At 54.8% G+C, this 13412-nt stretch overlaps 1 protein-coding gene across 1 annotated transcript; it reads right to left on the bottom strand.

Moving 5' to 3' along the window:
- Positions 1 to 4136: 4136 nt before the first annotated feature.
- On the bottom strand, positions 4137 to 8519 carry CABP2 (calcium binding protein 2). Its single transcript, XM_004278023.1, has 7 exons — positions 8411 to 8519; positions 7683 to 7856; positions 7076 to 7106; positions 6030 to 6164; positions 5217 to 5326; positions 4958 to 5105; positions 4137 to 4351 (listed from the first exon to the last, which is right to left on the bottom strand). The coding sequence occupies exons 1-7, from the start codon at positions 8465 to 8467 to the stop codon at positions 4326 to 4328; spliced, it is 681 nt and encodes a 226-aa protein (XP_004278071.1). The 5' UTR covers positions 8468 to 8519; the 3' UTR covers positions 4137 to 4325.
- Between the last annotated feature and the right edge of the window lie 4893 nt (positions 8520 to 13412).

The raw sequence follows: 13412 nt of genomic DNA, 5'->3' as shown, positions 1-13412 counted from the left end.
TGTCAGTGTAGAGTGGATGATTTCTCACTGTTGGAATGAGAAGTTACAGGTAAGTGAGGAGGAGGAGGCTAGAATGATCCATGTGGTAACGGATTAGAATTGGAGGTATCAATAGGAACTCATGTTTAGCTTGATATAAATACAGTTGGTTACATACAGAAATATTTTAAAATTTCTATGTTCACAGGTTAGTATACATATATATCTCATCACTCTATCAGCTGAGAGGGCCTAGAAGCAAACTTGCACCCAGATCTTGGTTTCGAATACCATTCTCCAATAAAATGAAGCAGGGTTCCTTGGAGAAATGGCAGATTCTAGGACTGGGGCAGGAATAGACAAGATGATTCTGAAGCATCTAGTTGTGCCAGAAAGTAAGAAAATGCTAAAATGAAATAAAAACCCCCAAACCCAAACACCCACAATAATGGCGGTATGTCAGAGGGACACAGGAGCCAACTGAAAGAGCTCCCAATGGCCAAAGGTAGAGCAATTTGAGCAAGAAAATGAAATAATAGTACTAGATTATAACTTGTATAAAATAAATATCTATGAGTCCATATTGATGTAAAAATGATTGCGCAAATAAATAAATGGAGAAGAGACAAACTTCCCGGACAGAAGAATTTCAAGTAATTTATGTAGAAACTCAGCCCTTAATGAGGTGAATTATAATGCTCCACCCCCCTTAAGCGCAGGCTGTGTATAGTGACTTCCTTCCAGAGTATAGTATGTAACAGGAGAAAGAAAAAGAGTAATTTTACAGTACAGGAACCTGACAAACACTACCTTAAGCCAGGTGATCAAGGTCAACAGCATCAGTGATATCATGTTGATAGTATGCACCCTTCATATGTTGGGATGAGAACCCCATTCTAATCGTGAGAAAAACATCAGAAAAATCCCAATTTAGGGACATTCTGTAAAATACCTGACTGGTCCTCCTCAAAACTGTCAAGAGGGACATCCCCGGTGGCGCAGTGGTTAAGAATCCGCCTGCCAGTGCAGGGGACACAAGTTTGAGCCCTGGTCCGGGAAGATCCCACATGCCGCAGAGCAACTAAGCCAGTGCACCACAACTACTGAGCCTACTCTCTAGAGCCTGCGAGCCACAACTACCGAGACCGCGTGCCACAACTACTGAAGACCGCGCACCTAGAGCCCATGCTCTGCAACAAGAGAAGCCACGGCAATGAGAAGCCCGCGCACCACATCGAAAAGTAGCCCCCGCTCGCCGCAACTAGAAAAAGCCCGTGCGCAGTAACGAAGACCTAACGCAGCCATAAATAAATAGACAAACAAATAAATAAAAGTTTTTTAAAAACTGTCAAGATAATTTAAAAAAACAAGGAAATTCTGTAAAACCATCATGACCAAGAGAAGCCTAAGGAGACGTGATGCCTAATGTAACATGGTGTCCTGGATGGCACTCTGGAACAGAACAAGGGAAAAAGTGATAAAATCTGCATAAAATGTGGACTTCAGTTAATGTGCCAGTATTAGTTCATCAGCAGTGACAAAGGTACCATTCTGACGTAAGATGTTAATAGAGTGTCGCGGTTAATTTTGTGTGTCAACCTGACTGAGTCATGGGGTGCCCAGACCTTTGGTCAAACATGATTCTGGGTGTGTCTGTGAGGGTGTATCTGGATGAGATTAACGTTCATTGAATCTGTGGACTAAGTAAAGCAGATGGCTCTTCCCAATGTGGGTTGAAGATCTGAATGGAAAAAAAAAAAGGCTGAGCGAGAGGGAATTTTGCCTGCCTGACCTTTGAGCAGGGTCATCAGTCTTCTGCTCTCAGACTGGAACTTACAACATTGACTTTTCTGGTTCTTGGGCCTTCGGGCTTGGGCTGGAACTGTATCACTAGGTCTCCTGTGTCACCAGCTTGCTGAATGAAGATCTGGGGACTGCTCTGTGCCCATAATTACCCAAGCCAATTCCTTACAATAAATATCTTCACATACACACACACGCACGCACGCACGCACGCACGCACACACACCCCTCCTATTGGTTCTGTTTCTCTGGAGAACCTTGACTAACACATAGGAGAAGCTCGGTGTGGGGTATTTAGGAGCTCCCTGTCCAATATTCAAAATAATTCTGTAAACCTAGAACTACTCTAGAGTACAATAAGTGGATGTAATATCTTTATCTGGGTGATGGTTACCCGGTGCACACACATGGAAAAATCCACTGAGCTTTACATTCGTATACGTTACTGAATGTATTTTATACTCCAACTATTTAAAGTGGACTTAAGGTAAAAATCTCAACCGACAGCTTCTCTTGGAAAACCAGAAGATGCCGTCGCTCCAGCCTGCTCCAGCTGGCAACAGTCAGTGGAGTTGGGTGGCAGGTGCCCCCTTAAGGCGGGGAAGGGGCTCTTGGCTTGCACATCGCTGCCTGCTTCCTGTTCCTCCCAGGCCTGCTGCCTGCTCCAGCTGTGTCTGTTTGGAACTTCTGAGCTAACAGCCTTTCTGGGGTGGGAGGGCACGTGTGAGATTTGGGGGAACTGTGGGCACTTCTGATGCCAGCAGACACACGGCAGTCAATTAAGGTCATCCCCCCAACCATCCCCCCTCCCTTGCTCCAGGCACAGGGCCTGACAAGCTGGGGCCCGTGGGAAGGTGACCTTAAGCCTGCTCTGGTCTTCCCCTGGCACCTGTCCATCACTCTCCCCAGCCCCTGCAGAGGGGACAGACCTCTCAGGCAGCAATGCCATCTGTGCCAGCCAGTGGAGGGTGTTGGGAGGGATTGTGGGCCATGGCTCCCAGACAAGCTGCAGGGCTGGGGCAACTCCTCCTCAGCCCCAAGCCTGCCAGACTGGCAGGAGAGATCACCCAATTGAGGATTAAGCATTAATTGTGATCTGCCAGGCAAGTGGTGCTGAGGCTGCGGCAGCCAGCCCTGGCACCTCGGGGTCCAGGCTCCAGGCTGAGCAGAGTGCCGGTGGCTGCCCGCCTGCTCTGTCTTAAGGCCATCTTGTTGGCAGTAGCCATGCTGAGGACCAGCCACGGGCACTGAAAGCTCCTCCCCCCTCCTGACCTGGACATCAAGCCCATCATGCCTCCCGGCAGGTGGGAACGGCGTCTGGTCAGGCAGTGCTTGAGGAGGCTGAGGCCTGTCCTGGGTCTGCTCTGACCTGGAGGCACCCTTTCTTGTTGGCACTGTGATTTTAGAGTCCCCAGGCCTGGGTGAAGTCCCACCTCTGCTTCATCCTAACCTGTGTGACTGTATGCCAGTTCCTCCCCGGAGCCTTCTGGTGCCAGGCAAAGGGGCCAGATCAGCCTGGGGGCAATGAGGGGTCATGGCCAGTTTCTAGAGTGTGACAACATGCAAATGGCATTTCAGGAAGAAAACTCTGGCAGCACGCGCTGCATGGCCTGGAGGGGAGAGATGGCAGTGGAGCTGAGTGACCTCTAGCAAGTCACTGACACCCGGCCTCTGGGGTTCCTCAATATGGCACATGGGGTTACAAAGACCGTGGCAGGGCTGGAGTGAGGAGATGTGTCATTTGGTCTCCCCGGGAGGCAGACACTAAGCTGAAGTTAGGGACGCAGAAACGAGGACGCACGGTGAAGCAGGATTGGGCAGACAGCTTCCGATTCGAGGCTGACCTGACCACACCTCGGCTAACCTGGAGGGGAGCTCGGAGCGGAGACCACCTGTGTGCTCGGTCCGTGGCTGGGGGCTCCCGGGAAGAGTGAGGTATCAGCCCCCAAGCTGAGGTATGTCCTGAAGAGGCCTGTCAGCTCACTCACTCCTCCCAGCCGACCAGCAAGTTCTGTTTTTGGAGGGAGCACCGCGCAGCACCCTTCTAAGAGGAAATGGGATGGAGCTTGGGAAAAGCCCTCAGGCACGCGCTCCTCTCACGTCATCCTGGGTCCGGTGGGAGCCCTTCACAGGATGAGGGGCCACCGCGCACCCAGCTCTGGGAGAAGCAGCTTGGGTTTACTCATCCGGGGACGTTTCCAACACTTGCTCCGGGCTGGGTGCAGGATCCGGGGAGGGCCCCTACCCACCCAAAGTTCACAGTCGAGGGGACTTCACTTTTGGGGGCCAAATACCTGCAGGGTGAACAAGTGAGTGGTGAAAGCTGCTCAAAGATGCTTTATTGTTAGAGAAATAGAGACGGGCGAGGGGGCTTGGTGGACGAGTGGGGGTGGAGGTGAGGGCAGGCAAGGGCATTGCACACAGGCCGGGGCAGGGAGGAGAGGATGAGGGTCCCAGCTGGAGGCGAGGGGCTCCGGGAACACACTGGCAGGCAGTGGCTCTGGTGCCAAGTCCTGTCTGCTGCCTCCAGCTTCTGTATAGGCTCAGCGAGACATCATTCGCACAAACTCTGCCAGGACAAAGCCAACGTTTTCTGGTCTGCTCTCTGGACTCCCCAGGAGTGAGGCTAATATACTGGCCTTGAGGTGGGAGGGAGTGTGGTCAAGACAGGGCGTGCAAGGGAGTCCCCTGAATCTGGTAGGGAATAGGCCAGGAAGAGGGGCTTCATCTTACAGGGAAAAAAACCCAAATCTTGTAACTGAACCTGTTTTCCTCTTTGCTTTGGCTGCTAGGAAGCCAGGAACACTCTGGGGCCTACCTTGGAGAATTTCTACACACTGATTTTCCTTGGCTTCCTATTCTTATTTAATCCTTTTTTCCCTCTTTTGGGAATGAAGCATAGAGAAAGAGCTGGGTTCTGGGTAGGCTGCCCGCATTCAGATCTTGACTCCATCCACTTCTTTTGCTAAGCACTCATGCTTCCCTAAGAACCGACTTTCTTCTCCTGCTTATGGGGATAATAAGAGTTCCTTCCTCCCGGGTTTTCGTGATGATTACCTAGGAGAGGATACAGGCGTGCTTAGCACAGCGCCTGGCACACACGGATTAAGGCTCTTCCTCCGTTAAAACCCTCCCAGGGCGAGCGGTCCTGAGCTTGGTGAGCGGTGGACGGTACCTTCAAAGTCGACCAGGCCGTCCCCGTTGAGGTCAATGTCATGGAAGATCTCGTCCACCTCCCGCTGGCTGAGCCGCTCTCCCAGCAGGGCCTTCAGGGCCGCCCGGAGTTCACCCAAGCTGATGCAGCCGTCCCTGTTGGTGTCGAACTGTGGCGGCGTTGGTTGCGGCATCAGGTCACAGACCGAACCGTTCATTCGTGCAGCCCCTCACTCACAGCAGACAAGCAGCCCCGCCCCCTCCAGCCCCGGTGACCCCACCTCCCGGAAGGCGTCCCGCAGCTCCCTGACGCCAATCATGTCCGCAGTCTCCGCCAGCAGCTTGGGGCCCATCAGCTCCAGAAAGTCGTCAAAGTCCACCTTCCCGCCACCTGGGGGCCACGCCTATCAGAGACCTGGGACCATCAGAGACCCCTGCCCAGCCCTGGCGCCCTCTGCCTTTTGTCCTTCCCTTCTGGCCTGTGTCCCTCTCCTCTGCCCCACTAAATGGGCCTTTCCCTCCCTCTGGGTCTCACAGGCCGGGTCATCTGTGTCTCCTGAGGGCTTTTCTTAATTTTTCTGAAGAGTTCAGTTGGGTTCAAGTCCTGGCTCCAATGATCTGACTTTGTGACCTTAAGCAAGTCACTTAACCTTTCAGAGACTCAGTGTGGAGAATTTCTACACACTGATTTTCCTTGGCTTCCTATTCTTATTTAATCCTTTTTTCCCTCTTTTGGGAATGAAGCATAGAGAAAGAGCTGGGTTCTGGGTAGGCTGCCCGCATTCAGATCTTGGCTCCAGCCACTTCCTTTGCTAAGCACCCATGCTTCCCTAAGAACCGACTTTCTTCTCCTTATGGGGATAATAAGAGTTCTGCCCGCATCTAAAAAGTGGGCATGATGGTCCTTGACTCACCCACATCCTAGGGGATGGTGAGATTCTCTGGAGGCAGAGAGCTTGCCTTGAGAATGACCAAGGTCCCGAGCTCTGGGGGCCAACCTGTGTAGACACCTCTGTTCCCTGGGCTGCCCAGCTGCCCTGGCCATGGGCATGGCCTCTGGAGAACTGGGGGTGGGGCAGGTCTCAGGCACATACTGATTTGCTGTGAAATCTCGATGAGCTCCATCTCCGTGGGCATGTAGCCCATTGTCCGCATGCAGGCTCCCAGCTCTCCGTAGCCGATATAGCCGTCCCGGTCTCGGTCAAACTCCTGGAAGGCGGCCTGCAGCTCTGCCAGGCAGGGCAGAGTCAGTCCTTCCCCCATGTCACCCTGGACCCCATCCTGGATTGGACCTTCTCCCCTTGGTCCAATCATTTCCTCTTTCTAAACACCCATTTCTCTTTGCTGCCTCAGGGCCTTTGTACATGCTATTCCTTTAATTCATTCTGCAAATATTTAAGGAACATCTGCTATGTGCCAAGCTCTGCTCTAGGTACTGGGAATATGGCAATGAAGAAAGAAAAAAAAGGAAAGAAAGAAAGAAAGAAAGAAAGAAAGAAAGGAAGGAAGGAAGGAAGGAAGGAAGGAAGGAAGGAAGGAAGGAAGGAAGGAAGGAAGGAAGGAAGGAGAAAGAAAGAAAGAAAGAAAAGAATGAATGAAAAAGAGAGGAAGGAAGGAAGGAAGGAAAGAGGAAGGAAGGAAGGGAGAGGGAGAAACAAATCCTTGACCTCATGGAGCTCACATTCTGGACACTCTCCCCTCCTCTTTGGTCCTTAAGTCACCTAATCAAGGAGGTCTTCCCTCTCAGTTCAGTCCCCTCTGGCCCATTTGTTCACTTCCTTGAGAGCACTTAGCACCATTTGTACTTGTAGTTGACTTATTGACGTCTGACTCCAGAGGACACAGACCATATCTGTCCAGTTTGTCACGTTTCCCAGTGCTCAGCACTGGGCCAGGCACACAGTGGGCACCCAGGAAGTGTTCGCTGAATGAACAAATAAAAAAAGGGGACCGTGACCCACCTGGCAAGTGGGACCAGGGAACTGACAGCTGGGGGTTCTCTCAACCCCTCCCTGCTCAGTCTTGTCCCCATATTCTCGCACGGATCCCCTGCGGCCTTCCTGCTCCTCCTGGAGCCTGCTCAGGCCCCCACCCAATGCCCCGCACTCCGGAAATTCTAGTTCTTTCCCCAACCCTTTACCTTCAATCTCCTCTGGCCGCAGCTCCCGGTCCTGAGGGGACACAGAGGGGTTAAGAATTCCCTGGACCCCCCAGGCATCTGCATCCCTTCCTTCTTGTCCTTTGGGGCCCCCTACAACATGCAGGCACAGGGCCAGCAGTGACACTGCTCCGACCCATTCCTCCCACCATTCCTGTTGATGGACCTGGGCACCTGGCCCCTCTTCCCTGTTCCCTGTGCCCACCCTCCTCTAGGGCCAGAGCTCCATTAGCCAGAGATGGATCTGGGGCTGGGCAGAACCTTGGGCTTGGCCATGGGGGCCTCAGTGTCAGCATATGTCCCTCTTGTTCTCTCTGTCCCTCTCCTGGGAGCCCTGTCCCCTCCCTGACCATCCTCTTGGTGGCTGTCTCTGCCATTTCTCTGGATTGCTCTCGGCCCCCTCTTCTTTCTTTCCTGGCATGTTTCCCTGGGTCTCCCCCGTGTTTGATCCCATGTCTGTTTCTCCACTCCTCTCTGCCCCTTACACCCCTGGGTCTGTATGCTTTGCTCTGAGATCCCCACTCAATCCTCTCCCTCCACTCAAGGAGAAGGTGGGCACGGGCGGCAGGCAGGTGGTGACCGTACATACGAGCTGGGTGGCGGCGATGCTGGGCCGCAGGAAGACGCAGGCAGGCCCCACCAGGCTACTGAGTATGGAGTAGCAGCCCTGAACACCCGGCCCAGGGCTCCTCTGCTCCTTGGGGCTGGGGCCCAGGCCATGGCGGGACCCCCTTGGCGGGGAGCCAGGCCACTGCCAGCAGTCCTGCAGCACAGCCGGCCATGAGCTGGGACAGTGACCCCTCTCCCCCCTCCCTCACCAGCCTCTCCCGTCGTTAGAACCCAGCACAGAACAGTGGACCCTCACCATCACTCTATGCTGGAAGGGTCCACCCCCTCACTGTTCAGTTGGGCAAACCGAGGCCCAGAAAAGGCAAGAGACTTGGCCACGGTCACTCAGAAAGCCAATGGCAGAGTGAGACCCTGAGCTCATGTGCTGAGTCTCCCAGGCCAGGACCGACTAGCAGAGGGCAAGGGTAGCAGCAGGGATGGGGCAGTTGAGTGGGCAGCTGGGGGCCCTGACGAGCTTTGGCAGGGGAAGCCCAGTGGCCTACAGGAGCCAAGACCAGGATGGGCCAGAGTCTGGGGGCTGCCAGGGAAAATCTCGGTCTAGGGTGGTGGGAACCCACCCCTCCATCCCCCAGCTGCGCTGTAACCCCAGCTCAGCCTCTCACAGGGCTCTGCACCCCCCCCCCCCACCAGAACCTTTCAGGGTCCAGCCAGCCTCCTGGCCTTGGCTTTCCCCCTTGACACTCCTACCTTAGGCCCCCAGTGTTGGGGCCGCTTGGCAGAGTTTCCCATGGGCCCTTGAACCATGCCAGGCCTGGAGTCCCGGGGGTAGCCCAGGGCTGGGCCTCAGCGGATGCTGTGGGCTCCCCCCAGCCCCCAGCCACTCCCAGTGAGAGTCTGGGAGCACTGCAGGGGATTTTCCTAGGGTTTTGTGGGGAGATTGGGCGTGGGTGGGCAGGCGGGGAGCCTTGGGCACAGGGGCTTGGGTCCTAATCTGGGATTATCTCTGAGCATCTCTGCTGGTGAGGGGGGCCACTCGGGGCATAAGGCCCCCCTGGAAGGCACAACCTCCCCATGCTCACTCCTGAGGGTCTTCCAGACACCCCCTCTCCAGGACCCTATCCACCCCCCACTACCCCTAATCTCTTCTAATCAGGAGAGATTTAATGTCTTCAGAAGCAGGGCCCGGACCTGGGAGGAGGAAACCAGGTGGCTTCTGTGCTAGAGCAGGCTGGGTCATCTCTCCCCAGAACAGCAGACCCAGGAAGGCCCTGGCCCTCCCCATCGGACCCTTGCGCTCACCCCAGAGCGTCCACCCAGCCAGCCTGCTCGGCACACCTGCCTGGACCTGCCCCCTGCCCCTTGTACTTGGGCAAGGAGCCGAGGGCAGCTGACTTTGGGCTCTGTGGGCTGGAAGCAGGCCTCAGTGAGGGCAGAGGTGGGGAGGGATGCCAGCCTCCCTCCTGGGCAGCTGAGTGACTGCTGCCCCCTCTGTCACTGTGCACGTCCGAGGTCCCCTCCCTGGGCTCAGCCCTGGGTTGGCCCAGTGGGCCACGGTTGGGGTGTGGCATCCCCACTGTTCCCTCACAACCCCCCAGCTGAGGATGGCTCCACACCCCGGCCCCCTTTACCTGCCCGTAGGCGGCCTGCACCTGGGTCTCCAGCTCCTGGAGGAGCGCCCGCCGTCTGGTGGCTGCTGGGTTGGCAGGGGCCTGGCTAGGCCCTGGAGTGCCCTCGGAGGGGCTGGGGTCCCCCGTGGGGAGGCTGCCATCTGCCGGGCCCTGGGGAAGGGCCATGGAGACAAGGGCTTGGCACCTCCTGCTGGCTGCGGGGCACTGCCCCACTCCGCTGTCCAGGGTCCTGTGGAAGGACAGCTTAGTGGGCAACTGTGGGTGTGGTCCCCACAGGGTCCCTGCTACTCTTCTCCCTGTTCCTCGCTCCGCAGGCTGATGGCTCCCAGGTCCTCCAAGGCTCCTGTCTTTCCTAGCTCCCCAGGCCCCTCACACAGCCCCTCCCTGAAATCCTAGCCTTCCCCTGAGCTGCCGCCCTCATGCTGGCCACAGGCTGTGCCCCGGGGCCCCTCCGCATCACACCGACCTCTCTGGTTCCTGGGCTCTGCGTCTCCCCACATCCTCTTCCACCTCTGATTCTGTGTTGTTCTCTGCCCCCCTCTGTCCCCTCTGCTCCATGGGTGTCTCTCTTTGTCCGTCTCACCTGCCCTCCCCTCTCCACCCCCTGTCCTCTGTTGACAGTCTGTCCAGCTGTGTCTCTGTGGGTCTCTCTGCCTACTCATGCCCCATTTCTTTGTCACTTCCCTCCCTCTGTTGTGTGAGACTATTTCTCACATTGGTCTGTCTTTCTGTCTGTCCATCCTTGCCCTTCCTATTCTCCCTACCATCCCCCTTCCCAGGATGGCTCCTGGATTCTGGAAAGACCATCCCCCCCAAGTCCTGCCCCAGACCTCCCCGCTTCTCCCCACCCAGAGCCCCGGGGTACCTCTGCACCTCCCACTTAGCTTCTGCCAACCTCGTAGGCCAGGCAGCCCGCCGTGGCCTCTTGTGCCCCCTTGTTATGCCCCGGCCCACTTACCGCGCAGCTGCCTGCCCCTCACCTCTCCGAATGAGGTCAGTCGTCCTGCCCCGGCCCTGCTCCAGGCCCCTCATGATTTATTCACCTGCCCCCCGCATCAACCTTTGTCCAAGGGAACCAGATCCCACCAGGCACCTGCCATCTGAGCTGGTGGCTCTGGCCTCTTTCGGCCACTCACGGCCATCCATTCACGTATTTCTTTTGCAAACATCCGAGGTCTGCCGGGATCCAGCCCCGGGCCGGCTGCTGGGGCCACATGACAGACCCCGTCTGCCCTGAAGGCCCTGCTCTCAGGCACATCTAATTCAGAAAAGGGCCAAGAGACAGCCTCCAAGTGCTTGGGGGCACAGATTCAGGCAACAGGAAGGCTTCCTGGGGGAGAAGGGGGGATGGGCGGCATTCTAGGCGCTGCCCACCAATGTTTAACTTGGCCCTGGGCAAGCGTCAGCATCCCCGGCAGGGATCAGCTGTGAACGGGCACCGGCATCCAGCAGGGTCTGTGGGTGGAGGCCCTCAGGAGGGAGGCAGGGGTGGAAGTCCCTGGAAAGGGTGATGGTGGCAAGAGGCTGGAGGAAACTTCAGAGACTGAGTCTTCAGCAAATGTTGGTGAAGCCCCTGCTGTGTGCCTTCCCGGGTGCTGGGAACCAGTCCCTGCCTCAGGCCGGCTGTGGAGGAGCAAGGGCAGGGGAGGGCCCGACAGGCAGTCAGGGGGACCCTGCGGTGACGGGGGCTGAGGCAGTGACCTGTGAGCCAAGGTCAGAGGGATGAAGGGAGTGACCGCATGAAGACGGGTGGCCATGCAGGCAGAGGGGACATCTTCCACAAAGCCCTGGGCAGGGCTGAGGGTCTAAGGAAAGGCCAGGGCTGAGAGGCGAGTGGATGCCGGCCGGCGGTCTAGGGTGGGAAGGGCTCGTTGTGACCATTCACGTCAATCCTCTGGAGGCTCAGCTTCAGCATCCTTCAGCCCCTCTGCCCCCCGGGTCATGTCTCCTCCCGGAGGCCAGGAGTGCACTGCACCCCCGGAAGCACAGCAAACATCCCTCAGAGACAGGGATGCTCCTGTTTTCTGCAAGGTCATAGAAAGGGCCTGCAGGCCTGGCTTCCCCCATGCATTTGCTGTGTGACCCTAGGCAAGATATTTCACCTCTCTGAGCCTTAGTTACCTTATCTGGAAAGTGGAGGTGGACCTAGTATCTGTCTCATGGTGCCTTTGTGAAAATTAAATGATAAAAGGCCTAGCAGGTTCCCAGCGCATAAGAAGCGTTCAAAAAATGGTGGATGTCACATGTGATGAAAGATTCCACGTCTAAATAACTATCTAAGAAGGTGGGAAGTGTTGAGAAATGTGTGTCCCAAAGTATAAGCCAAAGGAGTGGGAACTATAACTGGTCAGGGAATAGCGGGTAGAAGTATTTTCAATGAAGGAGCAAAGCCTTCGTGTCCAGCTCCAGTGTCCAGGATGGCCAGGTGGATCAGTGGTGGACAAATGAATGGACGGATGGTTGGGTGGATAGGTGGGTGGTTGGATGGGTGGGAGGCTGACTTGATGGATTGGTGTTTAAATGGTTGGTGCTTGGAAGGATGGACGATTGAGTAGCCGGATGGATAGATGGACAGACGGACGGATGGATGGATGGATGAATGGATGGACAGGTGGGTTGCTGACTGGATGGAAGGATAGGTAGGTGATGTGACGGGCTAGTGGTTAAATGGTTGCATAGACAGATGGACAGTTGGCTGGCTGGATGGGTGGGTGAATGAAAAGATGGATGGATAGACAAGTCGAGGATGATTGGGTAGGTAAATGAGTAGTAGGTGAGTAAATGGAGAGGTGGATGTCTTTTGTTCGTTTTTTTTTTAAATTTTTATTTATTTTTGGCTGTGTTGGGTCTTCATTGCTGCGCACGGGCTTTCTCTGGTTGCGGTGAGCGGGGGCTAGTCTTCGTTGCAGTGCGCTGGCTTCTCCTTGCGGTGACTTCTCTTGCTGCAGAGCATGGGCTCTAGGCACGTGGGCTTCAGTAGTTGTGGCACGCGGGCTTCAATAGTTGTGGCTTGCGGGCTCTAGAGCGCAGGCTCAGTAGTTGTGGCGCACAGGCTTAGTTGCTCTGCGGCATGTGGGATCTTCCCAGACCAGGGCTCAAACCTGTGTACCCTGCACCGGCAGGCGGATTCTTAACCATTGCGCCACCAGGGAAGTCCCGAGAGGTGGATGTTTTGATGGACTGCTGGTCTAATGTTTGGTTGTTGGATGGCTGAACGATTGGGTAGATGGGTGTATGGATGGACAGATAGATAGGTGGAGGTGGGTAGATGGCTGGGTGGATGGACTGCTGGTGTAGGTCTTTACAGTCTTCATTCAAAGAGTCCATTAGGCTGGAGACCATATCTTATCTATTTCAGTGTCTTCCATGATGTCCAGCCCACTCATTGCTGAGACACACTAATTAATGTGTGAATAAAGACTTTTTCTTTATTCACCTATCCACCCAGGAAGTGGGGGCTTCCCTGGCGGTCCAGTGGTTAAGACTCTGCGCTTCCAATGCAGGGGGCTCGGGTTCGATCCCTGGTCGGGAAACTAAGATCCCACACGCTGCACAGCACAGCCAAAAAAATAAATAAATAAAAATAAAAACAAAACCCAATAAGAATTTCTAAAAAAAAAGATGTGTCTATTTATCTCCTCCTACTCTGAGCTGAGCTGTGATTGCTCTGATGGCAAACGATGTCTCCTTCTCTACTCCGTTCCCTATAAGCCAAACCCAGGCTTGGCACCTGGTAAACACCATACACAGATCCACATTGAGACACCACTTCACACTCACCAGGACAGCTAGAGTGAAAACAGACAGACAATCACAACAGGTGAGGATGTGGAAGCTGGAACCTTCACATGCTGCTGTTGGGTTTATAAAATGGTGCCGCCACTTTGGGAAAGAGTCTGGCAGCTCCTCAGAATGCGTTACCGTATGACTCAGCAACTTCAGTCCTCGGTACATACCCAAGGGAATTGAAAACGTCAGTGCACACAAAAATTTGTACGCAAATGTATACAGCAGTGTTACTCATAGTCAAACAATGAAACAATCCAAATGTTCATCAGTGTATAAATGGGTATGAAAAATGTGTCTATCCAACCAATGGAATATTATTTGGCCATAAAAAC

Source organism: Orcinus orca, chromosome 8 (genome assembly GCF_937001465.1).
Source record: "Orcinus orca chromosome 8, mOrcOrc1.1, whole genome shotgun sequence".
Lineage (NCBI taxonomy): Eukaryota > Metazoa > Chordata > Mammalia > Artiodactyla > Delphinidae > Orcinus > Orcinus orca.
Note: the sequence above shows the minus strand (reverse complement) of the source record. Positions and strands in the feature narration are given on the sequence as shown.